The sequence below is a fragment of the Crocuta crocuta genome, unplaced genomic scaffold (assembly GCF_008692635.1).
Source record: "Crocuta crocuta isolate KB4526 unplaced genomic scaffold, BGI_CrCroc_1.0 scaffold31, whole genome shotgun sequence".
In the NCBI taxonomy this organism is placed as follows: Eukaryota; Metazoa; Chordata; class Mammalia; order Carnivora; family Hyaenidae; genus Crocuta; species Crocuta crocuta.
This window is the reverse complement of record NW_027528362.1, coordinates 15,170,806-15,195,072: the sequence shown is the minus strand read 5'-3', so window position 1 is coordinate 15,195,072 and position 24,267 is coordinate 15,170,806. Positions and strand designations below refer to the sequence as shown.

Here is a 24,267-nt window from a genome sequence, read left to right as displayed (position 1 = left end):
CCCTCTCTCTCTCCCCCCCCCCCCCCCCCCCGCCCCCAGCTCCCGGCAACCACTGGTTTGTTCTCTGTATTTATGAGTCTGTTTCTGCTTTGTTTGTTTCTTAGATTTTACATATAGGTGAGATCATAGGATATTTGTCTCCGTCTCACTTTTTTCACTTTGCCAACACTTGTTATCTCTTGTCTTTCCAACAGGGGTGAGGTGATATCTCATTGTGGTGTTGATTTGTACTTCTCTTATGATTTTTTTATTAAGGAAAAAACTGAGACAAAGTAAAGACAGTGGCCCTAAAATTTTTTGTTGTATCCCCATTATTTCACAGTTGTCTTAATATAAAATGCACGTAATATTGGTTATTTTCTGCTACCTGTGAATTGCTCCATGTGACACACACTTCCTGTGACTTCTGTGTGTGATTGTGGTCTCGGGCTTGCTATCTCCTGCAAAGAGGTAGAGAACGATGAATATGGGGCCTCTGGGCAGGACCTGAGCTGCAGGTGCACAGCAGAGGACGTGGGCCCTGAGCCCCCAGCTCTGCCTCCGCCCGTGAAAAACACTAGGTCAGTCACAGCAGCCTGCTGAGGCCACAGTGGAAACCATGTGTCCTACCTCACTGCGAATGTGACTGAGAAATGCAGATGAATGGGTGTGGCCCACCCAGCCCGGACACTGTGGCTTCCATGACTCCTGGGCTCTGGGAGAAAAGTCAGCAGTGACACGGGCTGCTCAGAGTTTTTAACAGATGGTTTGTACCTTGGCCCAGGAACCGAGCCAGGGATTAAGCGTTTCACCGTCGTTTCAGGAAGTTAACAGAGCTGGAGATCCCTGCCAGTGCTCTGGGTTGACCTGGGCCTTTCCAGTTAGTTCTGAAGTCCAGTGAAAAGTCAAAGTTTCAAGGGCATTGTGGACGTGGTTGGCAGTTGTAAAGAATTCAGTGGGTGCAAAGCCTCTGGACACCTGTCTCGAGAGTCTAGTGCTGATGGTCACACAATAGTGTAAATGTTGGCATTTAGTTTAGGCAACAAAAAGCATGAAAACAGAGATGAAACAAAAGTACACGATCCTCTCAGAAAGGAAGTACCAAATACCATTCCTTTGAATAAGAATTTCAAAACACCATACCACCATTTTTTTTTCTGTATTTCTGATTATTTCATGGGGAAATGAAGACACATGCTAGAATCCACCCGGCAAGTGCGACCAGAGCCAGGAGGGAGGGGGCTGTCGGTACCCAGCTCTCATCCTGAGCTGGGGTGGCCGCTTCTGTTTACTTCTCCCAGCTCTGCCTTAAATGACTTGAGAGTTACAGAAAACAGACGTGTGTGTTCTGCCCGAGCCACTGTCCATTGCCTGTTTGAACTCAGCAGTGAGGGAGTTCGGGGACATCCACAAGAAGATGTCTCCGTCTGGTCACTGGTTCAGAAGTTGTGCTCGCGGTTTCCTATCCCCTCAACACCTGACAAAACCCACCCGCCTTTAGCTTCTGGGACTCTCGGTTCACTACGGAAGGCACGCTGTGGTCATCAGGTTCAGAACAGCTGTGAGACGGCAAAATATCCTCAATTTCAACAGTGGTTATGATGCCACAGATCTTAATTCTTATTTTAATCCACCTTTTAATTTCCATTTGAGTCTAGTAACTTTTCTTCTTTCCACTTTTTTAAAAGTTGTTTATTTGAATGGATGTGAAAGTAGCCTGTGTGTGTGAGTGAAGGGGGGTCAGAGCAGGGAAGACAGGCCACACACGCAGACACTCACACACGCGTGCACACATGTGGACACATGCGCGCACATCGACATGGAGGACTCGCTCGGGGGCACTGGGGCTGCGCTGCGGGGNGGCTGAGCACCCCCCGCCCCTCTCCCCGCCCCTCCTGCACCCCCAGCCCCGTGGCCTGTGAAATGTTCAGATGTTGGGACTGCACACAATGTCTTCGGATTTGCATTCACAGTGGTTTAAAGACCACAGTGTATGACATTCAGAAAGCCCAACTTCTGGTTCTCAGAGCAAGTGGAGAAGGTGCCCAGTAGACACCGGGCTTTTTTCTTCTTACAGAGGACTGCTATTTAAAGTTCATAAAATTAAACTTCTGAAAGTCTCCAAGAAAGTCACTAGAGCTGGTTCTGTGTTTACCCGGAGCTGGGACCACAGGGCCGTATCCCCTGCTGTGAGAGGCCGGTGAGGAGGAGGCTGTGCCGCCTGGGGTGGCCCGGCCACGCTGCCGCCGGCGCTGTTACTGTTGCCACTTGGAGGGGCCAATTTATTCGTGGAGTAGATTCTCAGGGATTTTTTAAAAAAGGTAAAACTACAGAGTATCATCAGTCTCAATGCAGATTAGTGTTCTGTTTATTGTTGCAAACTGAACTTAGATATTTTCACCTACCAGGTCTGGGAGAGACAGACAACAAGCATTCAGTTATGCATATAGTAGGTCAAGTAGTGATAATGCCATAAAGAAAAACAAAGCAAGGTGAAGAGAGAGAGAGAATGAATGGGGGGTGGGGGGCAGTTATTTGATATAAGGTAGGGAATCTCGCAGACAGGTATCATTGGAGCCCAATCTCAGAGGGAGAGAAAGAGAGAGCAACATGCAGGTGCGGGGAAACACTCCAGCAGAGAGAGCAGCAAGTGTGAATGTCCTGAGGCAGGTGAGTACTTGGGGGAAAGCGTGGAGGCCATTGGCCCGGAGCCCTGAGAAGTGGCAAGGGAGACCCTAGGTCTTGTTTGTGTGTAGGGTCTGAGACTTTGGGCAGGGGGACAGTCCAGGGTTGAGTGGAGGAGTGACACAGCCGGAATTGAATTCCCAGAGGACTGCTCTCACTGTCAAGTGAAAACCTGAGGCTTGGTCCCATGCTGTGTCAAGGTGGCCATGCTGTAGTTCATCCCAAATTTCTAGCCTTGTGAACAAAAAATTAGTTTTAACCCCTCTGCCTCAGTGAGCTTGAGGTCTCTCCTTAGACTGCATCTTCATCTTCTAGGTAACTTTCTGGGCAGTGGGGTCAGGTCGCACCCCAGAGGTGTTAATTCATCACAATAATGTATGTCCTGGGTCCCTTCAACTGTGGGAGCCAGAGTTTAGCTGGGCTTACGGAAAACTGTCCAGCTGGGGGCCCGGGGCTTCCTGCCACCTGACGTGGCGTTTCAGCCCGGGAGGCCCATCGGTCCTGCGGGTCTGCCAGCTTCCTTTCCTCCCTGCAGCCCAGGCTCTAGAAATCAGTGCGGGAGGAGAAGCGGGAGCTGGGGCGTCAGGGTGGTGGGCTCATCTGCGCCCATGGCAATTTGCGGAGCGGCTCTGCCAATTTGTTCTTATTTAAATAGGAGACACACAGAGATAGAGCCGGGCCAGGGGGTGGACGGGTGGCCTCACCGACCTCCCCCTCCCCCGCCGTGTGCCCAGGAGACAAGCAGGGCGGCACAAACCTAGTGCCCACACAGTCAGGGAATGGTCGGGATCCCTCACGGATGTTGTGAGGCTCTAGCCACCTGGGACCTGGGTTCTGACTGGGTAGAAATGCTTCTCAGGGAAGAGACCTAGGGACCTGAGTGCAGGAACAGAGAGATGGCTTTCACGCAAGAGGTGTGGGATTGTGACTATGTTCCTTTAAACTTTCCTAAATCTTGCTTGCTTAGCAATGAAAACTGGTGATGGGAGAAATGCACTTTGGAATATCGTAATTACACACACTTTGTAAGGTAGCCACCCATGGTGTCCAGCATCGTACGTGTGCATTTTTTCTGTCAGATTTTCTTTCTTTAGGGGCAGGCTTGGAGGAATAGCTGTGAGGGTCGACGCTCCCCCACCTCCTAGGTAACGTGTCCAGGATGAGTTTGGAAGTACAAGGGAGGAAGCACACTGAGGAGAGGCACATAGCAACAGGAGGGGCCGAAGGCAAAGGCCCCACGCCTCCCCAAAGCTGGGTGCTGAGTCCCCACAACTGTCCCCCCAGGCCCGGGACCCCACCCTGGCCTAGCGCCAGCCGCCTGACCAAGAAGACCAGTGTGCATCTGGCTGAAGGTCCTGGGACCTCTTCCCCACCCCCCACGCCCACATCTCAGAAAGGGGCGGCCAGCCCTGGATGGGAGAGGGTCCTGCCTCCAGCCCCCGAACTTTGCAGCCCAGCTGCATGCCAGCAGCCCTGACCTGCAGTGTGGGGGCACAGGGGTGAGGCCGGACTTTGGGGTAACAGCATTGGACCTAGAATGAGTAGAGAGGGCACCCCTCCTGCTTGGACAATCGTTGGTCCCAGCCCCCGGCCTCTCCCACAACCTTCCTTAACTCTCTCCACCATCAAGCAGGAAGGTGCGATGGGACAGGGGAGGAAATCACCTAGGGGAGGGCACTTGGAACTGAGCCTCACAGCCACCCACGTGCTGATAAGTGCCTCCCCTCCAGCGGGAAGTACAAGGGGCAGTGCGCGGCGTTTGCCAGTTTCCACGGCACAAACCCCACAGTGGGAAAAGATGCAAACAGCATGTCATTTACAGTATTTCCACCACATAACAGGCCTTAGCAGTCTCAGGAGCATAGGTTTATGTAATTGCATAAGCTAGTTTAACTTCTTAAAAATGTTTATTTATTTTGAGAGGGAGAGAGAGAGCGCGCGAGCGAGCGCAGGAGTGAGAGGGAGAGAGAATCCCAAGCAGGCCCCATGCTGTCAGCACAGCCTGTTGGGGGCTCAGTCTCACAAACCTGAGCTGAAATCGCACAGCCTGTTGGGGGCTCAGTCTCACAAACCTGAGCCGAAATCAAGAGTCACTTAAATGACTGAGCCACCAGGTGCCCTACATAATTTTATTTTAAAAAAATGTTTGTTTTTGAGAGAGAGAGAGTGTGAGTAGGGGAGGAGCAGAGAGAGAGGGAGACAGAGGCTCTGAAGTGGGCTCTGCACTGTCAGCACAGAGCCTGATGAGGGGCTTGAACTCACGAACTGTGAGATCATGACCTGAGCCGAAGTTAGACGCTTAACCGTCTGGGCCACCCACATGCCCCATAATTTCATTTTTAATAATTGTTCTGTTCAACAACCAGCTGGTAAAACTCCTGAAAATTTAATGTTGGATCTTGTGAGCTGGAATCTCTAGCACTCCTGTGGCTAGCTGCCTCCCTGAGGATCCTGAAATCAATCAATCAAATAAACAAGATTAGTTTAGCTGAATCTAGAATAGAATATAAAATTGTAGAAGACATTGTCTGGTCACAATAGGTATTGTCTCATAAAGTTTGTGTGAGTATATCAGCTCATGACCTGAAATAGTTTTACTTACTTTTAATAAGGAGTTTGGGCGTTTCTGGAGCGGGGACCTCCAGCCGGGTCTCCGCCCACGCTGGTCTGAGAGTGGCTCTCAGGAGGCCACCCCGCCCTCAGTGTAGCTGAAATCTGAGTTAAGAGAGGAGCTGGGCGGCTGAGCTTCTGGATGCCTGCCTGCCCTCCAAGGGGGGTGGGAGCAAACGAGGCTTGGAGAGATGGGGGACATTCTGGAAAAGGAAGGGATCCAGGGGGAGCCATGTCCGTCTTCAGATGTGCGTTAGATCTCCTGAGGTCACGCCAGACCGCAGCGTCTGCAAGCGAGTGCCGTCCTCTCTTGGCAAGGAGGGCAGTTTGCTCAGGTGCGGGTGACAAACAAGAGGTCACGCCCTTCCTGTGGGGAGCCCGAGCTCAGCGTCGCACTGGGGGACGGTCGACGGTTGGTATCTGCTGCCATATTGTCTTTCCTCTGTGCTTTTGAATTTTGAGGCACCTGTAGATGCACATACATTACAGAGAACAAGGCAAAGACCCTCTGTATTCTTGTCCACCCCCCACCCCCCAGTGGTGACGCCTTCCGGGATCGCAGTGACAGCATGTAAGGACCGCGTTGGTGTGATGTGCCCACCTTGCACGGAGGACACGCTGCACAAGCACTCGTGTGTGTGCAGATCTGTGCAGTTCCAGCCCACGTGTAGGCCCCTGTGGCCACCAACACTGACGAGACACAGGCCCTTTCTGTCCCACAGGTCCCCCCCCTCCCGTCCTCCATCTTGTCACTGAACGATGCCGCGTCAGTGGACTTGCAGGGTGTGTGTGATAGGCTCTCTTCGCAGCCGTGAGGTCCACCCAGATTGTCATTTGTAGCAGCAGTTTGTTCCTTTTTGTTGCTGAGAAGAGTTTGTTCAGCCTCCTCCCCGTCGGGGACAGGTTGGAGGTTGTTTCTGGTGCTGCGCGTCACAGATGGGCTTGGCGGGCATGGGCTTGGTGGGCTTGTCTTTGGACGGAGGTTCTCTTCCTGCAGAGGAAACGCGGGTCACCAGGGGCTGCCCTCTGCACTGGCTCCAAACACACCCAGAGGAGGGCAGAGGACTCGTGTTCTGTGCTGGGTGAGGGTGGGGGCCTGGAGGGGCAGCGGACATCCTGCAGAGGGGACCGCAGGGACCCACGTCCTGAGAGCCCAGAGCAAGGGCAATGCCTGTGCTCCCTGCCACGCCTGGGGGGCAGCCGGCACCCCCAGGCGCTCCAGGGCTGTGCAGCGTCAGCCGGCTGGGGGAGGGGAGAGAGCCCCACCCTCGCCCTCGGGGAGTGACGGTGAAAAGGCCACCAGGAACTGTGGGTGTCTGGCTTGATTGCTGTCCCCTCCCCCTCATGGCACCGCTGGTCCCAGAGCCCTTTACTCTGGTGCCACGTTGACTCCACTTTACAAAGACACTTAGACATCAGCATGGGGAACGGTTATGTTCACATCAAATTATCTGGCAGGAACAGAAAATTAGTGTCCTGTCAGAGCCATAGATGTGGGGAAGCAGCGTTCGTCCCTCACGCCGTGCCCAAAGGTGCACCAAACGTCCCCGTGCCCACAGAGACCGCATCCACTCCTGCGCCCCCAGCGCCCTCCCCCTTCCGCTCTGTGGCCACTGGCTCCCATGACGCGCACTCTGGCAGATTTCCTTCTCAGCAGCAGCCACCACCCACTCCCTTTGCTGTCTGGGGAGGCGTGAGGGCAGTGCCCGGGGCCGGGTGTCCACGGTGGCTCTTCTGTTCCCAGACCCCTCCCCCATCTTCCAAGGTAGTTTTCAGAGTTTTCTGTGTGGTGTTGCTGTTGTGTCTACACCTCAGACACCGTGCCTACTTCTAGGATCTTCTCTTCTGTTTATCTTTTTTCCCACACTGTTCCAAACTGAACTAAGTGCAGCCGGAGGGAAAGCTGTCAGTGGTAGTCACTACACAGCAAGTTCAAGGGCCCTGAGGTTAGGGGTGTGTGTTTTATTTTCTGGTATACCCACAGGGCCTAGCAGGTTCTGGACACGTGCTAGGTGCTCAATAAAGGTTTGCTAACTAAATGAACTGCTAAGCATAGTAAATGTGCATTCAAAAAAATTACATGCAAACAAATAAAAATAAAACCTTGAAGGAAGTAAAGAGAAATAAAAACACTTGTGATGATGGACACACACATATAGTCTTGCCCTTTGAAAGTCTTTACTATGGTGTTGGGTCTCTCAGTCTATTTTTTTTTTTTAATTTTTAAAATGTTTTATTTATTTCTAGGAGAGAGAGACAGCATGAGCAGGGGAGGGTCAGAGAGAGAGGGAGTCACAGACTGAAACAGGCTCCAGGCTCTGAGCTGGCAGTCAGCACAGAGCCCGACGCGGGGCTCGAACCCACGAACCGCGAGATCATGACCTGAGCGAAAGTCGGACGCTTAACCGACTGAGCCACCTGGGCGCCTACTGGGTCTCTCAGTCTCATGTTTCACGGAAGAAGCGGCTCTTCCTGGCCGCGGAGACACCCACTGCCGCTGAGGAGCAGCACAAGGCTGGCTGCTCGCGTCCCCTCTCCGCGTCTGGTTCCCCCAGGAGGCACCCGCGAGGCAGACGAGGGGTTTCTGGAGTTCTGGGCTCTCTCCCCTGCGGAACCTGTGCTGTGATTCTGTCGAATACTGGGAGTCACAAAGGTCTTGACAGCACATGCCATCCCAAAAGGTGTGAACTAGGGGTCCCTCTCCTTTTAACTTTTTCTGGGATAAATTGATGGAGATTTTAAAAGGAGAAAATGCATACATTCCCGCCATAGCTAAGAAGACAAGAACTGAAGTCTAATTAATTGCTGATTACAGGGGTGTCTTCAAAAAGTATTTTGATATTTGACTAATTAGGGTCAAAAATAGCAAACTACACTTTATTATGATAAAAACAGTTATTTTGAGCAAATATTTTCATAATGAGCAATGAAGACATTACACAAATCTATTCAATGGGTAAATCCATAATTGGGGTTATCTTTTATTATTAACTCAAATTCACAGATGATTGATATTAATATTGATTAGTCTTGCATTGATATTAATAAAATGACATACCATGTAAAGTTTGTTTCATTAAGTTGTTATTTAAATTTTAGTTAACGTACGGTGTAATATTAGTTTCAGCTGTACAATGCAGCGACTCAGCACTTCTGTACATCACCGGGTGCTCATCACAACAGGTGTACCCTAACCCCATCGCCTATTTCACTCATCCCCCCACCCCCCTCCACTCTGGTAGCCTTCAGTTTTTTCTCTAGAGTTGAGTCTGTTTCTTGGGGGCGTCTGGGTGGCTCAGCCGATTAAGTGTCCAACTTCGGCTCAGGTCATGATCTTCTGGTTTGTGGGTACAAGCCCTGTGTTGGCTCTGTGCTGACAGCTCAGAGCCCCGAGACTGCTTTGGATTTTGTCTCCCTCTCTCTCTGCCCCTCCCCTGCTCGCACTCTGTCTCTCAAAAATAAATAAACGTTTAAAAAAAAAGAGTGTTTCTTGGTTTCTCTTTTCCCTTTGCTCATTTGTTTTGTTTCTTAAGTTCTGCATATGAATGAAACCATATGGTATTTGTCTTTCTCTAATTGACTTATTTCACTTAGCATAATATTCTCTAGCTCCATCCATGTTGTTCCAAATGGCAAGATCTCATTCTTTCTTATGGCTGAGTAATATTCCGTCGTGTGTGTGGATAGATAGGTGTGCTACACTTTCTTTCTCTATTCCTCAGTCAGTGGACACTTGGGCTGTTTCTGTAATTTGGTTATTGTAGATAGTGCTGCTATAAACACCCAGGTGCACGTATACCTTTGAATTAGTGTTTTTTCATTCTTTGGGCAAATACCCAGTAGTGTGACTATGGGATAGTAGGGTAGTTCTATTTTTAACTTTTTGAGGAGCCTGCACACTGTTTTCTAGAGTGGCTGCACCAGTTTGCGCTCCCACCCAGTGTGTAGGAGAGATCCCCTTTTTCCGCACCCTCACTGACACCTGGTGCTTCCTGTGTTGTTGATTTTGCCAAACACACCTTACTGAGGTTTTTATTAGCAGGGGTGGGACAGGCTTGGGCTATGCGGTTCCCAAATCTTACTGGCCTCACCGGAGGGAAGTTTCACATTTGTCACCCTCACAGCTGCAGATCCCAGTGGCCTCCAGTAGTGACTCAGGGATCCAGGCTGCTCCTGTCTTATCTCTGAGTTTCAAAATGAGGCCTCTCATTTGCCACAGCAGGAGGAGAGCCTGGAAAATATCCCAGCGGCTTTTCCCAGCTTCCAGCCAGATGTGATGTCCCTTCCCTCCCTCTCCAGCGACACAGTTGCTTGCTGAGCCGTGAGGAGAGCAGGCAGTGTCACCCTCATGCTTCCCGGAAGAGGAATGGGTGCACACCACTGAGGCCTACCACTGCCTCCTCGCAGCAGACAGTCAAGTGCGGCTGCTTGGCCCACCTGCTCCCGGAGTACTGGGCCTCCTTTATACCAGCAGCACATCTGGGCTTCAAGTGGCCACAAGGAACCTTAGTGTACATGTGTTCCCTGCTCGGCTCTGTGCTCTGTGTGGCCCAAACAATGAATATTTGAGAAATATTATTCAAAGGTGTGTGATGACTCATCTCCCTAGATTCTCTAGCAGCATTCTCTCAGAGACACTCGGGCCATGAGGGAGCTATGCTCCTTGACTCCTGAGAGCCTGGATGAATCTTCCCCCCAAATTATGAGCTAACGTCATGTTTCTAAAGTTTGCATGAGACAATAGGAGATTCCAGTGCATTTATTCAACAAATACTAGTTGAGCTTTTACTCTGTGCCAGGTGCTGTAGTGAGCATGTCAGCAAAGGCTCCTTAAGTCATTTGAGATTGCAAACATCCTTCCCCAAGTTGCTGAATGTCCCTTATAAAAACAATTCCTTGTATCACTTAGTTGGCCCAAATAGCCTTTTCTGAAAAACTAAAACACTTCTGTGTATTAAATAACAGAACTTGTATAAAATGCCATATTTCCATATTTCTGTTTTTACCTTGACAATCAGGAAACTGACAGTTGAGCTGTGTACTCTGCAGTAGCTGTTTTCACTGTAGATATTTGGTACAATAGTCTCTTCCTTCATTACTGTTTTTGGACCTTTTAAAAAGTATTCTAGGGGCACCTCGGTGGCTCAGTCTGTTAAGCGTCTGACTTGGGCTCAGGTTATGATCTCACGGTTTGTGGGTTCGAGCCCCGCATCAGGCTCTGTGCTGACAGCTCAGAGCCTGGAACCTGCTTTGGATTCAGTGTCTCCCTCTCTCTCTGCCCCTCCCCCTGCTCTTTCTCTGTTTCTCTCAAAAACAAATAAAAATATTTAAAAACTAATAATGAATATTCTATTATATACTAGTCATTTATGCCATTTCAAATCCTTTGAAAGTATATTAATCAGATATGATTAATAAATGATTTAATTATGCTGTCTTAGCAATTCATAAATACCAGTTGATAGACTGGTACTTTTCAAGAAATATTTTTTGGGAGGGGTGCAGAAGAGGATTCTATCAAAGAGGGAAAAATGTAACAGTGAGTTATAAACAAAAAAGATTATAGATACGTTCAACATAGCTTAATCTTTTCCTTTAACCCCCCAATATTTTCCCGTTTCTTATCATCATAGCTCTAAGGGAACAGGAAAACTAATGATCAATTCCCTTATGCAGAACACAGTTTTGAGAAGACAGGGTGTTTGCACAGTCCTGTGGCCATTGGCCTTTGTTAAGGAAGGGATCTTGGAAGTGTGCTGTGTCAGTCTCTGTGGTTCGTAGAGGGACAGAGAGATCCATGGTCATGGACATCTCACCCCACTGATGTGGGGAGCTCCTGAATCTTCACAAATTTACTTCCTGTCCTCTGAGCACATGTGTCTTAGACCACACATGTCTTTCCAAAGCCTCCAATGAACTGCCAACTTCTTGCTCATTTGGTCTAATTAAAATGATGTCATTAATATGGTGAGTCAAATGAACATTCTGAATCCTGTCCAGATGGTCCAGGTCTTTTTGGACTATATTATAACTGAGGGCAGGAAAGCTTAACAGTGGGGCAGGTTGGAAGTGTGTGTTAGTCGATGCCGTGTGAGGCAAATGGCTTCTGATTCTCTTTCCTATTCGGGATGGAGAAGGGTGGACATGTCAGTGGATGCCGTGGCCAGAGGCTGTGCTGGCGTGGCCTGGCAGCGGACAATCTGATACAGTGGCCACAATCGGGGTGACTGTGTGGTGGGACTTCTGTGGTCTACAGTCACCCTCCAGAATCTGTCTGCAGTCATAGGTGGGCCTGGTGAATTAAATGACGCTTCCAGTCTTTAAGGGGAGCCTTGGTCTCTGTCTCTCCCTAGGATGTGCTATGGTTTTTATTTTCTGTTCTGGCACCCCACCTGGCCTTCCCTGCTGGCATGACTCTTAGCCCCCACACCAAGGAACCAATATGAGTTTTCTGACAACTGTAACATATGTCTATGCCAATTTTACCTTCAGTGCCAGAGAAAAGAAATGGTCACCAAGCGGGTCCCTGGATCCAGTGGGCCTACTATAAGCCCCGCCTGGGCCAGGCCTCCATTTATTTCCTGGACCTTGAAAGCCCTATTCTAACAAGGGCATGATGACACCTTAGGTCCCTGGGTATCATATTGATTCAGACTCAAAGCCCAACTCTCCATGAAATGTCTGGGTAAATGGACACAGCTGCCTTTGGGGAAAGTACTAAGCGAATCCTTTCCGTGCACATGTGTAGCCAAGTCCTCTTCCCCAGGCAGTGGGTTCTCAGGGTGGGACCTGGTTCACAGGGTTTATTGGGGCAAATTCCTTCAGCCTCCTGATACTTTGACTTCCTTTGGCTGTAAGAATGGAGCAATACTTTCGTTGGCTGGTTAGCTGCCCTGCTCCTGACACTGCATTAAGCTGACCACCTTTGTAGCTTTTTGCAGTTCAGAGTGCCCAGGCTGCCATTGTAGTCTTGCTGCTAAGTATAATAATAGCAGCTGGCTTGCTTCGGATGGTTAGACTTCACTGCTTGGACTCTATTATGTCACTGTCTGATCATCATCACTGCTATCAGGGAGCCCAGTGCCCTCTGTAATTGCACCCTCAGACCCGTCCTAGAAAGCCAACTACTGCTCAGGGTCTCATCTGCATATTCTTTTTTGTAAATGGAGTGTCCTCTGGGCTTTCCAGGAAACCTATCCGGTAACCAGGTTTCCCTGGCTTAGGGAGCATATTTACTATCCTGTGTCACTTCTCTGAGCATTTTGATGCTTTTCTGTGTTGTCTGCCGTGACTCTGGCATTTCCACTTAGTGTGGGGCATCACTTTTTACAAGCTTCCAAAGACCACGCTAGTGGCATGGAGTGCTTGCCAAGGTGCCAAATCCTGTATCATGATGGAATGATCCCATGTCAATAAACTCTAACCTGATCTACCTTCTTGTCCTGCCTGCCGGAATCCAATATTCTCCGGATCCGGTTTTGCGTTTCTTTTCCCAGTCCCTTGGGCACATGTTTCCTAGGTCGGAGGCTCCTTTGCAGACAGGACCTTCTTCTTTGTCAGACCCGGCGCTTCTCCAGCTGGGGGTTGGTGGCATGGCGAGCGGAGCGGGAGGCTGATCACCGGGTGCACTATCGTCTCGCAGAGGTCCCTGCAATCACCTCAACCACAGAGAGCACTGCTCTCTAACAGGGAGGAATGGGACACCTCTTCAGGTCCAGAACATTTAGGAAAACTAGGATTCAAGATTCTCGAGCGCATTCATCTAGACGAAGGGAGCCTCAGGGTCTCCCTTCTTCCCCCGAGCCCCTGGCGGGTCCAGCCCCATTCCCCTGCCTGGGTCCCCCGCAANACGGCGGTGCGGCGCGGGATGCGGGGCCAGTCCCTGCCGCGAGCGTGCGCCAGTTGGGGCCCTGGGTGTGCGCATTGCCGGGGACCAAGCAGCAGACCTCAGGTTCCGCATCTCCCCGCGGCTGCNCCCCTTCCATTGAGAACTGGCCGGGGCGGGGCGGCGGGGAGGGGGAGGGGGAGCTTTTGGCCACCAGCGCCTGCCATTCAGGCCGTGTCACCAGGGAGGATCCTGCCCTTGTCTCTGGGTCCAGGAGCTGGGGGAGGGAAATGACATCGGATTCTGGAGTGGGCTGGAAGGCTATATCTGGACTTCCTGGGTTTATCTGGAGAGATTCGTTTTATCTCGGGAGGGAGACGTGCACGTCCCCCCTCCTCAAAAAACAAGATCCCTGCCTGGAGTGACTGCTAGACGTTGGTGCCATAAATGTGCTAGATGGGGGGCGGCTTGTGTCGAAGAGGGCTTGCGAGGACCCAGAGTGTCGCCTGGCCTCAGGGTCCTTCTTGCTTCCACAGTCCCGTGTGGAAAGGGGCCGCTGGGAACCGAGCCAGGCACCCAGTGACTGAGTGTCAGTTGTTGATGACATTTGATGCTGCCTGAGGAATTCCAGCTCCCCCAAATCAGCGTGTTGTTTCCTGTCGGCTTTATTTTGGTTTATGGATCATCACTGAGACACTGTTGATATTTGGCTGAGAAGCGGATTGGATGCAGCCGCCCTTCGGGCTTGAGGACTCTGCCTGCAGAAGATTTCTCTTGTTTACTTGGTTGAGATCTGCTGTCACTTTCATACTGAGAGATTCAGCGCTGCCCTCCTGCTGCAGTGGGGGCAGGGAGAGCGCCTGTACCATGGCCCTTCCGCCAAGAGCCCTCACTCAGAGCCTGGGCCCACTGAGCTGTGTGAGGGTTAGAGGTGCCTCCTTAATCAAGGGGAGCAGGAGGGGGACCTGGGTGGGTCTGTCTGTGGAAGAGTATGCCAGGCCTCTGGGTGCAGCTGGCAGGAATGGGTCTGAGGGCTTTACGGTTCAGGCCTGGCACAGCCAATCTCAGACTCAACCTCAGGAGTGTTCTGGAGGAATGAGCGGAGAGGGTTGCTTTCCAGAATGGCACAGTATGCGAGGCAAGGAGTGAGGAGAGACACCTGAAGACCCAGGAGCACACCACGCTAACGCATGTTCATGAGTGGGTTCTGGATCCCGACGAGGAGGGGCCTGGTGTAGAAGGAAGGGGGTTTGAAGATGCTGCTTGGTTAGGCTTTCTGTCCTTTGTGTTCCACTTTACACAAGCGAAAGAAACACCCAGCCGTGACTGGCGCATCTGCCGTCTCTAACCCCACGTGGGACTGGGTACCCTCGGACCCTCTGGGGCCCCCCTTCCCCATGTTTGGGGGCTGAGCAGGGACCACCAACCAACTCCTTCTGGTTCCAAGAAGCCCTTGTTTTTCTCTTCTCTCCAAGGGTCTGCATCCCCAGTGCTGGGCTGAAGGAGGAAGACATCTGTGTCTCACCTTCGCAGTGGGGGCTTTCGGGGAGCAGGGCCCGCACACGCCTCAGGCAGCCTCCTGTGTTTGAGCCCAGAAATTGGCTTGGCTGTGCTTCTGAGTTAGAGCCCAGGCGGGAGACCCTGAAGGTGAACTGTGGGTTGTGCTGGTTTGGGGCTTAGTCTCCTTTAACTTGAGGGACAGCCTGTTAATAGAGTGTGGTGACAGTGATCCCGAGCTTGGAAGGTGGTGTGCTGAGCTCTTGATCTCTTTCCTTCGTTGTCTGCTCTGGCCAGTCTCGGCTCTGACTTGCCTGAATGTCCTGGTCTTGAAGGCACGAGATGACGAGGAACACCACAGTCGATCTGGAGGAGGGGCAGACACGCATGAATCATACACACGTGGTCACATGCACACTCGCCCCTCCTTGTTCGGAGGCACACTGGCCAGGCGGCCCATTCATCTCAGAGCCTTGTCTCCAGGCTAGCTGGCTGCGTGCCCGTGTGCTCTTGGCCTGCTGGGTGACCCAGAGCAAGTGTCCTCCCCTTCCATAGCCTCATTTTTCCATTTGCAAAACACAGGCAATAATTGTCTACTGCATCCGGTGGGGGCTTACAAGCTGGTATTGTTCCAGCTCACATTAATGCCCACCTCTTTACTCCCAGAAAAGGACAGAAAGAAAATTCTTCCTAAAGTGATACCAATAAGCAGTATCACTACTTCTGCTGCTAAGAAAAAAGGCAGAACATTTTTGGGAGGATGAAGAGTTTTTTAGGTGTCTGGGCCTTGGCCTTTTAGTTCTTAAATAGTTCTGGATTGTGTGATAGGACTTGGTCTCACTGACAGGCGATGGCTGGGGACAGTGGGAAGGGTCCCTTCCTTGTTTCCCTCTTCCCCTTTCTCTTGCCCTTCCACCTTCTGCAAATGCCAGATCAGAGTGAGGCATTTGTGCTTGAACTGTTCTGAGTCCTTGTCTCGAAGAAGCTGTTGCTTTCCCCACTTCAATTTCACAGTTATTCTGAGTAGTTCTTCCGTACACTTAAACATCGTCCACCTTTGGTGATGATTGTTACTGTTTTTACACTAGTATCTCATGTTGGCTAAGGCCAGATGCACTTCCTATGAGATGGTAACTTTGAGGAAGTGCGCTTTTCGGACTTTCCATGAGTCAGGGCCTTCGTGCTAGAAGGGAAGCAGCTTGGAGATTGTTGGTGAGGCTTGTGCGAGGGACCCACGATGAGAGGTCTTCGGGCGGTGCTGTTTTGGGCACGGTGCTCCTTTAGGGGCTGCGATAAAACTCACTTCTCAGTGATTTTTGCCTTTTCCATAATGGCTACTACTGATTTTTAAAAGTACCACCTTGATAAATGTGTTCAATTAAGAGGGATATAGAAAGATTTTTCTCTTAAGCTAATAAAACAAAACAAAACAAAACCCCCAGCCTTGCATTCCAGGCTGAGAAAAGTCTTCTTGCTCTGTCACTGGTTTTCATCATCAGGTTGGAGGGCACAATTTGGATCTGCTTGGTGTGCTGGCATTTGTGTCTCATGTGAGGCCAAGCTCCGCCTGGTTCCCTGAGGCGGGCTCTCCCCTGTTCCCCATCTCTCTCCCTTCCTTCCTCTTGATCCTCTCACGCTGCACTGGGCCCAGGGCGTGCTCTCACGTTCCTTCTCTGTGAGACTGTAACTTGTCCACCAAGAAAGTCGATGGTGGATGGTGGTATGGGTCCAGCGCAAGCACATCGGAACTGACCGCTCCTCCTGTCAACAAAACGTGGCCCCGCAGGCTGTTGGTGCTCTGGGCCCAGGGGAGCCCCCCCAGATCTCGTGCCCGCCCCACAACTGGTGGTAAACACAACCCCGCCAGAAGCAGCAGGTCCCTCCTGAGAGGGGAACAGGAAGTGGTGGCTGAGGGTTCTGGCCTGCACTGCCCTTGGCCCAGTGGCTGGTTAGGAGGGGTGTGGTGTGGTGAAGAAGGCCCAGACCACAGTGGCTGGAAGCTTGGGGTTCTGGGTCTGCTCTGTTCAAAGTGGGATATTTAACTGAATTTCCTACAAGGGAAGCAGCAGTGTGCCCATCGCAGGGGCCCATAAGGGTCAGAGGAGGTGGTGTCCTGCTTGATAAGTTAAAATAGTTATCGCCAGTGGTAGTGTCTTTGCAAGGCTGAGAAGAAATGTTTTCCCAGTTAGAGAAAACATTTTGTGAATGTGAGGGAGGGGTCTCAGTGATGTTAGCTTCTTTACTGTGTGTGTGTTTGACAGTGAAGAAGGGGTCGTGATGGCCACACATGCTTCTTGGCATCAGGGATTTTATATTCTCTTGAGCTCTGATGCTAAAATTAACCTGGATATTCTACTAACCGAGCTCAGCTAGCTGCCTGCACTATTTTTAACCCCTAAGGACTAGTGTGCCGCTCCGGGCCATGCCTGGGGAGCAGCCGGGCTCAAGGCCAAGGGTGATTTTAGTTCGTGGTTCCAGATTTTACCTGTGAAGGGGTGTCTTCGCCATGCACATGTGTGGGGTGGAGTGAGTTGCAAACCTTTGGGACCAAGTTTGTGTGTATTGACTCACTTTAAGTTCTCACAACTCCATGACACTGAAGTTGAGGAAGGGAGACTCCTATAACTTAACCTGTCCAAAGTCACCTCGCCTGAAAGAGAGAGCTGGGGCTTAAATCCACATTTGTGCGAAGTCCTTGTTCTCCACACCACTTACTATGATCTGTCTTTCTGTGCCATCTTGGATTTGAATGGTGGGGGTACAGTGAAGTGCTGGGAAGGAGAGAAGTGCTGAGTGTCAGGGCCAGGAGGCAGCTGATGTTCATGAGGGGAGGGGACAGGGCAACAGTCTTCGTGGGTGATCAGCCAGGGACCCCGGCCTGGTTGTTCTGAGACTTGTAGTCGTTGACTAGAGGCTGCTGAGGTAGACGCTGGACAGGAGGGGACTTGTAGTGATGGGGTCTTGCACAGCATGCAGAAATCCAGAGATGGCTTGTTAAGCAGGTTCACTGGCAACCCGTACATTTGGGAGAAAGCATCGGGCAGGTGAGCAGCGCATGGGCTCCTGCAGGTAGAATCACTTGGCTGAAATATAACATCTGTTAGAACGTTTAGATTTGCTTCTCTGAAACTAATGAGGCATTTGAGTATATAAACACTCACACCTTCCTGAAGGCGCTGGGGAATCAGAGCATCACACATCACGTTTCAGTCATAGATGTGCACGTGTTTAAATTTTTTTCAACATTTATTTATTTTTTAAAGAGAGAGAGAGAGAGAGAACAGGGAAGGGGCAGAGAGAGGGAGACACAGAACCCAAAGCAGGCTCTGTGCTGACAGCTCAGAGCACTATGCGGGGCTTGAACCCACGAACCGTAAGATCATGACCTGAGCTGAAGTCAGACACTTAACTGACTGAGCCACACAGGCGCCCCTGACATGCACATGTTTATAAAGGAGATGGGTGTATTTTCTAGAAACAAGCGGAAGTGCTAGCTGGTAATGCCAGAGAGTTGAGGTTTACAAGTTGTGCCTGAAAGTGAGGCTGTGAGTACACACCTCCCACTTCCTAGTGACCTTGGAGGTGGGTTCAGGCCACTGTGGGCACAGGCGAGTGTCCCTGGCTGCCGTAGGGACAAAAGCCTCTGGGAGCCAGTCTAGGAAAGGAGGGCACTTGGGATCCCAGGCTCCAGAGTGAGCGCCACCTGTGTTTCTCACTGATTCTGTGACTTTAGAGAAATCTCCCAAACCCTCTCTGCCTCAGTTTCTTCATTTGTCAAAGTGGAGAGTAAGGCCTTTTTTTGTGGAGCTTCATGAGCCTGTGTGAACAAAGGCACTTCCACTGCTCGGTCTTTCTAGGTGTTCCTGCCAGTACACTTTGAGGCTCTCCTGTTAATCGGGTGACAGAGTGGAGTTCCAGCTAAAGCAGACCCGTCAGTAAGAGAGAGCTGTACTTTCACGTGTGTGTTTTTATGTGGGTGAGATCAGGAGAGGCGTGAACCTGCCGTGAGGTTTTGAGAAGTGTGCAGCCAGCGTGTGACGTAGATCTGTGTGGCTGCTGCTGGGGGGACAGCGTGGTTGGTGAGTGCGGCTATCGCTGTGTGCTCATGGCCCTGGGGCGAGCCTTGTGGGGACTTGACGGCCTGTCCCGTGGTGCTGGTCACCCCTGGACGGTCTGAGGCTTGAGAGCAGAGGGGAGATCATGGTGCCTGAGCAGGGAGTCCTCACTGATTGTGCGGCCTTCTGCGCCCCGGTGTCAGAACGGGGGTCTGTAGCCGTGGAGGAGCGGCTCACCACAGGACGGGCTGCTTTGAGCAGCAGGTGGGGGCGTGCGCGAAGGGTTGCTGCCACTCCACCGCAGCAGCTGTTGAACGAACACTAGCAAAATGTGGAAACAAAGTAAATGCCACTTGAAAGGGGGATTATATTATGGGGCTTCCACGGTGTGGAATATTATTCAGCTTTCAGAAGAAGGAGTTAGAGCCAGGCCAGGGCGTGTGGCATGCGGAATCTTCCATGGGACATGAGGAAAGAAAAACAAAATGCAGGAGACTCTACCTACGATATTCCCCTTAGAGTGAAGCACGGATAAGCACGTGCAGATGTGTAAAGAAAGGCCCACGCAAGCCTGTCATCTGGGCTCCCTGTGGTGGGACGTGTGGAAGAGGAAAGGGTGTGAAAAAGAAAAGATCTGTTTCAAAAAATCAAGGGTATTACTATCATGCAGGCATGTGGATTTATGGATATAGACAGGCAAATGAAGAGTTTAAAGATCACAACTTTAAGAATGGAAAGAACAACTTCTTGAAAGAAGTTATTCTACTTCCCTAGATTGCTGAGAGGTGAGGGAGAGTCTGAGCAGGGCTGCCCTTGAAGAGGAGCAGCAGCCAGCAGGACACTGGAGCAAGGGGGGGGTCTGTCGGAGCCCCGGGCAGGGGCTGGTTCGAGAGCCAGGCCTCTGGTCAGCTTGGCCACTCAGAGAAATTGACGTGGATGGAAGGGAATTTAAAGTCACAACAGATGGCCCAGTACTTTTCTCTAAGTGTGAGGCGGCATTCAGAATGAACAGTCAGCACATTCCAGCTTTGATACAAATGCAGGCCCGCAATCATCTTAAGCAGTAAGGAGATGAATGTCCCCCGAATCTTGGCTTCGCAGCTTGCTCTGTGGGCTAGAACACAGGAAGTGCTTCTCACAAGAGGGTGGTTAGGTCAGACTCGGGTCCACTGGCCTCAGGGTCTGGGAAGCTTTAGGTTTGAGCGTTTAGTCTTCGCTGGGAGTGGTGGATTATCCAGCTGACTGTCGGATCAAAGACAGTGATTGCTTGTTCGAGGAGCATCTGAAAGCAAAGGTGTGTTTCTGTCCACAGAGCCGGACACCCTGGGATGGGGCTCTGTCCATCCTGAAATCCGGCAGTGCTGGTTTGGGTTTTTGAGGGAGCTTGAATCCTTTTCCGGGCACAGCAGCATCCTGGCCCTAGAGTCAGTTAGTTAAGTCCTGCACCTCACACTCCTGAGCCACACGTGCCGCGTCCCACGCAGCCGACCCACGTGCCACATCCCATGTACTTGACCCACACTGTGAGGGGCAGCACACTCCTCCGAGGGGTGGGAGGAGGGTGGAATCAGTGCTCAGGGTTATGCTGTACATCAGAACCTTTTCTAGAAACAGAACGGACCAGAGTACCCTTCACTGTTTTCTGTCGAGGAATGACTCTCATGCCTGCTTTTTCCTCTTCACATTGTTTCTGTTCCTGTTACCGGAATAATTTCCAAAATTTGAAGCATTGTTCTATCTTGGCCCCCAGGTGCCAAGGGGATAAAACTCAAAGGTAAACAAGATGGCCGAGTCTTTCTTAGGCTCAGGGTGACTCGTTCAGGAATGAGCCCCGTGTCTGGCAGCGCTTTCCTGAGCAGGCTGGCCGGACCCCCGTGCACCCCCCACAGCAGTTTCTCCTCAACGGCTGCAGGCGCCCTCGATGCCTCCTTCCGCACCAGGGGCAGGACCACGTCACCAGGCCCTTCCTGAGAACCGTCTTCCCCCTTTGTCGGTCTCCAGGGCGACAGGCTCCTGGGATTGAGCTCGGGCTTCTAGATTCTTCAGGACATTTAACAGAGTTGAGAGTGTTAATTATTTGTGTGTATCTTTCTGGAGCTTTGGTTTGGAACTCTGCAGTCTCCTGAGGTTCCCCGTGGGTCCGGTGAGGTGTGACCCTCGTGGGGGCCAGTTGCCTCGTGCACCAAGCCAGGGACGGTTCATGATTCTCGTCATGTCTGTTAAGAGAGGCCGCACGTTCAAGCCCGCGCAGTAGCGGAGGGCTGGTACGTATGCCCCTAGAGCTCTGTGGCTTTGTTGTGTGTTTCTTTTCTTCTGAGGAAAAAGATTCGTTTTCCTTTTTTAGCTCTTGTGGTTTCTCTCTTTGTTCCTGAATCCACTTCTGGGAGGTACAAGAGACTGTTTGATTTTGCGTATTTTCACTCCACCAGATCAGTCACTGCTTAGGGAGCTGTGGACACGCCGAGCAAAGTAGCGCGCCGTCCTGCTGGGTCCCGGAAGGGTGCTGTGCGGCACAGGACAGCTATTGTAACCCCGCTCCCCCCGAGGCTCTGAAGAGCTGGTGGCTTTGCCGCAGTCACACCAGCGAGAGAGCCTGTGACTGTGCGTGTCAGCTTGTGATGGCCTTCATGTGCCCAGGGCCCAGGCACTTTTGTGGTTCGCGAGGAACTGCCTTCTGGGGTGTGTCCTCAAACTACTTCCTCAGACAGCAGATAGCTGCCTTCCCATCAAGCCCTTCTTCTCTTTGGTGGATCTTTAAATGAGCATCCATGGGACTCACTCAGCAGAGTGACCCCTTTGCATGAATGTGTGGACAGCCGGGGGCGCAGAGCCTGCTGACCCACTTCACAGCTGAGTGTCTTCACCTGGCCAGAACACCTGAGACCTACTTCCAAAGTCACTGCCGCGGCCAAGCTGTGACTCCCACCCTCCGGCTTCTGGCCGATCATACCCTCCTCCGGGCAGGGCGGCCCCACTGTCTCCTCCAGGTGCCGACCTTACCTTATGCAGGGGAAGCTCTCTGGGCAAGGCAGGCAGTGAAGACGTGGCCTCGTGGCAGGTGGAAGATGGGTTGAGTAGGGCAATTAAACTCTGATATTTCAGAGGGGACTTTAGCCTCTTGGCATCTGTTTATTTTGGCTCAGCTGAACTGGGGCTTTCCGAGGCTGGGGTCAGACTGTGGTGTAGAGCTATTAGCAGTGATCCAGGAAAACGGGCTGGTTCCGGAAAACCCATCAGTGTGCAGATCCTAGGGGACCTGGCCAAGCCTGCTACTTGTTTTGAGGTCTGGGGTGGGTGCTGTGAACCGCCTGGTTTTCCCATGGCCTTTGGGATGAGGGCCTGACTGGGGAATTCCAGACCACTCAGGGCTGAGGCTGGCCTGTCCTAGCGCTGGCTGCCATGACCAGTCTTTACCTTAGGGTCAAACAGTTGGATGTTTTATTAGTTTATAGGGCTGAGTTTCAAGGGCAGGAGACTCTGCCTGTATGGTACATACGTGGAAAATACATGCCACCAGCACACAGTGTGTCAGGAGTTGGCCGGGCCTGTGGAGGGGGCGGTGTTCTCGGACTTTCCTCAGAGCTGCACCCTGTGAGGCAGAGGGTTTAGCTGATGGGGGCAGCTGTCCATCTTTACTTTCTTATGAGGCTTCCTTCTGTTGGAACATGGTTTTACATGTGCACACATATGCACATGTGCACGGAACACACACGGGCATACAACATACATGTGCACAAACACACACAGACACATGCATACACATAGGTACACCACACATGCGTGCACCCACACAGAATACACACATAGGCACACACAGATGCACACATGCACACATGGGCACACACCACACCACACGTGCACACAGTACACACACTGATGCACACACATGTGCACAGAATACACTCAGGCACACACCACATGTGTGTATAGCACACACACGTGCACAGAATACACACATGGGCACACACCACAGGTGCCCACAGTACACACACTGATACACACATGTGCACAGAATACACATATGGGCACACACAGATGCACACATGCATGCATGGCCACACACCACATGTGCACACACCGATGCACACACATGTGCACAGAATACACACACACAGACGCACACACGGGCCCCAGAGCTTGTCTGTGGGTCGAGGTGCACAATGCTGCGTGCCCGGTGTGGTGGTGGGATGGGCTCATACCACTTGTGATGGCCCTTTCCCTTTAGCTGAGACTCCGCACCAGGGAGCCTGCCTTGCCTGCCTCAGTAATGTGTGGAGCCTTTGAAAAGTTCCTGTTTCTCAAGCAAATCAGTCTTTTTTCTTCTGCCTGATGTGTAGGGGCTGCAGACACACTGCAGAGAGCCGCGTGGCTCCCGTGGGCTGATCCCCAGGGGGTCTGTGAGTGTGTTTTGGGGGCACACCTGGTCCTAGCCTACCCTGGGGCCTCGCTGCTGGGACAACCTACCTTTCCCCTTTCTGTGACTTGATTTTTTTTTTTTAATGTTTTATTTATTTCTGAGAGAGAGAGAGAGAGACAGCGTGAGCAGGGGAGGGTCAGAGAGAGAGGAAGACCCAGAATCCGAAGCAGCTCCAGGCTCTGAGCTGTCAGCACAGAGCCCGACACGGGGCTCGAACCCATNTTTTTTTTTTTTTTTTTTTGGTGACTTGAAAGCTTTTTCTGCAGTTGTTTTTGATATTTTAATTTTTTCGTATTTGAATCAGAAGCCTTTTACTTCTTTCACTTTTTCGACCCACACCCTGGGTTCTTCTTGTAGCTTTTTCTCCTATTTCTTTCTGGCCTGTTTGTCAGCTGGCTGCCCTCANGGGGGGGGGGGTGTGGGGAAGTGAGTGCCAGGGATGTCACTCCAGTGAGAAGGGGCGCCGCTGGCTTTGGTCTGAGCACTGGGTTGGAGTCGCCTGCTCCCCTCAGGGCACCGGGTGGGGGGGCTGCTCCCCTCAGGACACCAGGTGTGGGGGGCCTGATCCCGGGGGGCACTGAGTCAGGGCGCCTGCTCCCCTCGGGGCACCGGATGGCCCAGTGAGAAGGCCGTCTGTGAGAGACTGCAGGTTTTGATGAGAAGTTCTTGCTGCTTGTGAACTTGGGGCTGCGCAAACATGGGCCCTTGTGTCCCCGAGACTGCCTGCTTGCTGGTGGGAACCCCCGGGCGGCAGCCAGCGCACACCTCCTGGGGGGAGGGGAGGCCTTGCCGGGTGGGTCACCGTTTCCGTCCGAGCTGAGCTGCGGTTGCAGCAGCGAGGACTCCTTGAGAAATCCTGGGAGGGGCCGGTCAGAAGACGCGCTGGGCTTCCAGAGCCCGCTGGCTGCATCCATCTGGGCTCCGGCATTCCTTTCTCTGTTCATCATTTCCTGCTCCGTGAGGCTTGCGACAAGCGTGTGGAGAAAGAGTTTCTCAGCGTTTGGACCCAAGAATGTGTTTGTGCATGTCCTGACTGGAAATAAAGGGTCACGTGGAGAGACAAAAACCACTTGTCATTATGTTTTTGCTCAGGATCTTGATTTTCTCTTTGTTACTGTTTCCTAAAGTGTTTCCCAGTGTTCTCTGCAGGGAACCCCTTTCCTGTCTTCCTGGAGAAGGGGGTGGAGGGGGTGGGCAGA

At 51.7% G+C, this 24,267-nt stretch overlaps 1 protein-coding gene across 1 annotated transcript in view; it reads right to left on the bottom strand.

The window, feature by feature from the left end:
• The window catches only part of CFAP97D2 (CFAP97 domain containing 2), a 70,776-nt gene that overhangs the window by 46,128 nt on the left and 381 nt on the right, over positions 1–24,267 (bottom strand). The window contains exon 2 of the mRNA XM_077754016.1: positions 23,834–23,924. Within this exon, the coding sequence (XP_077610142.1) occupies positions 23,834–23,924 (91 nt within the window). The remainder of the gene's footprint in view (positions 1–23,833; positions 23,925–24,267) is intronic.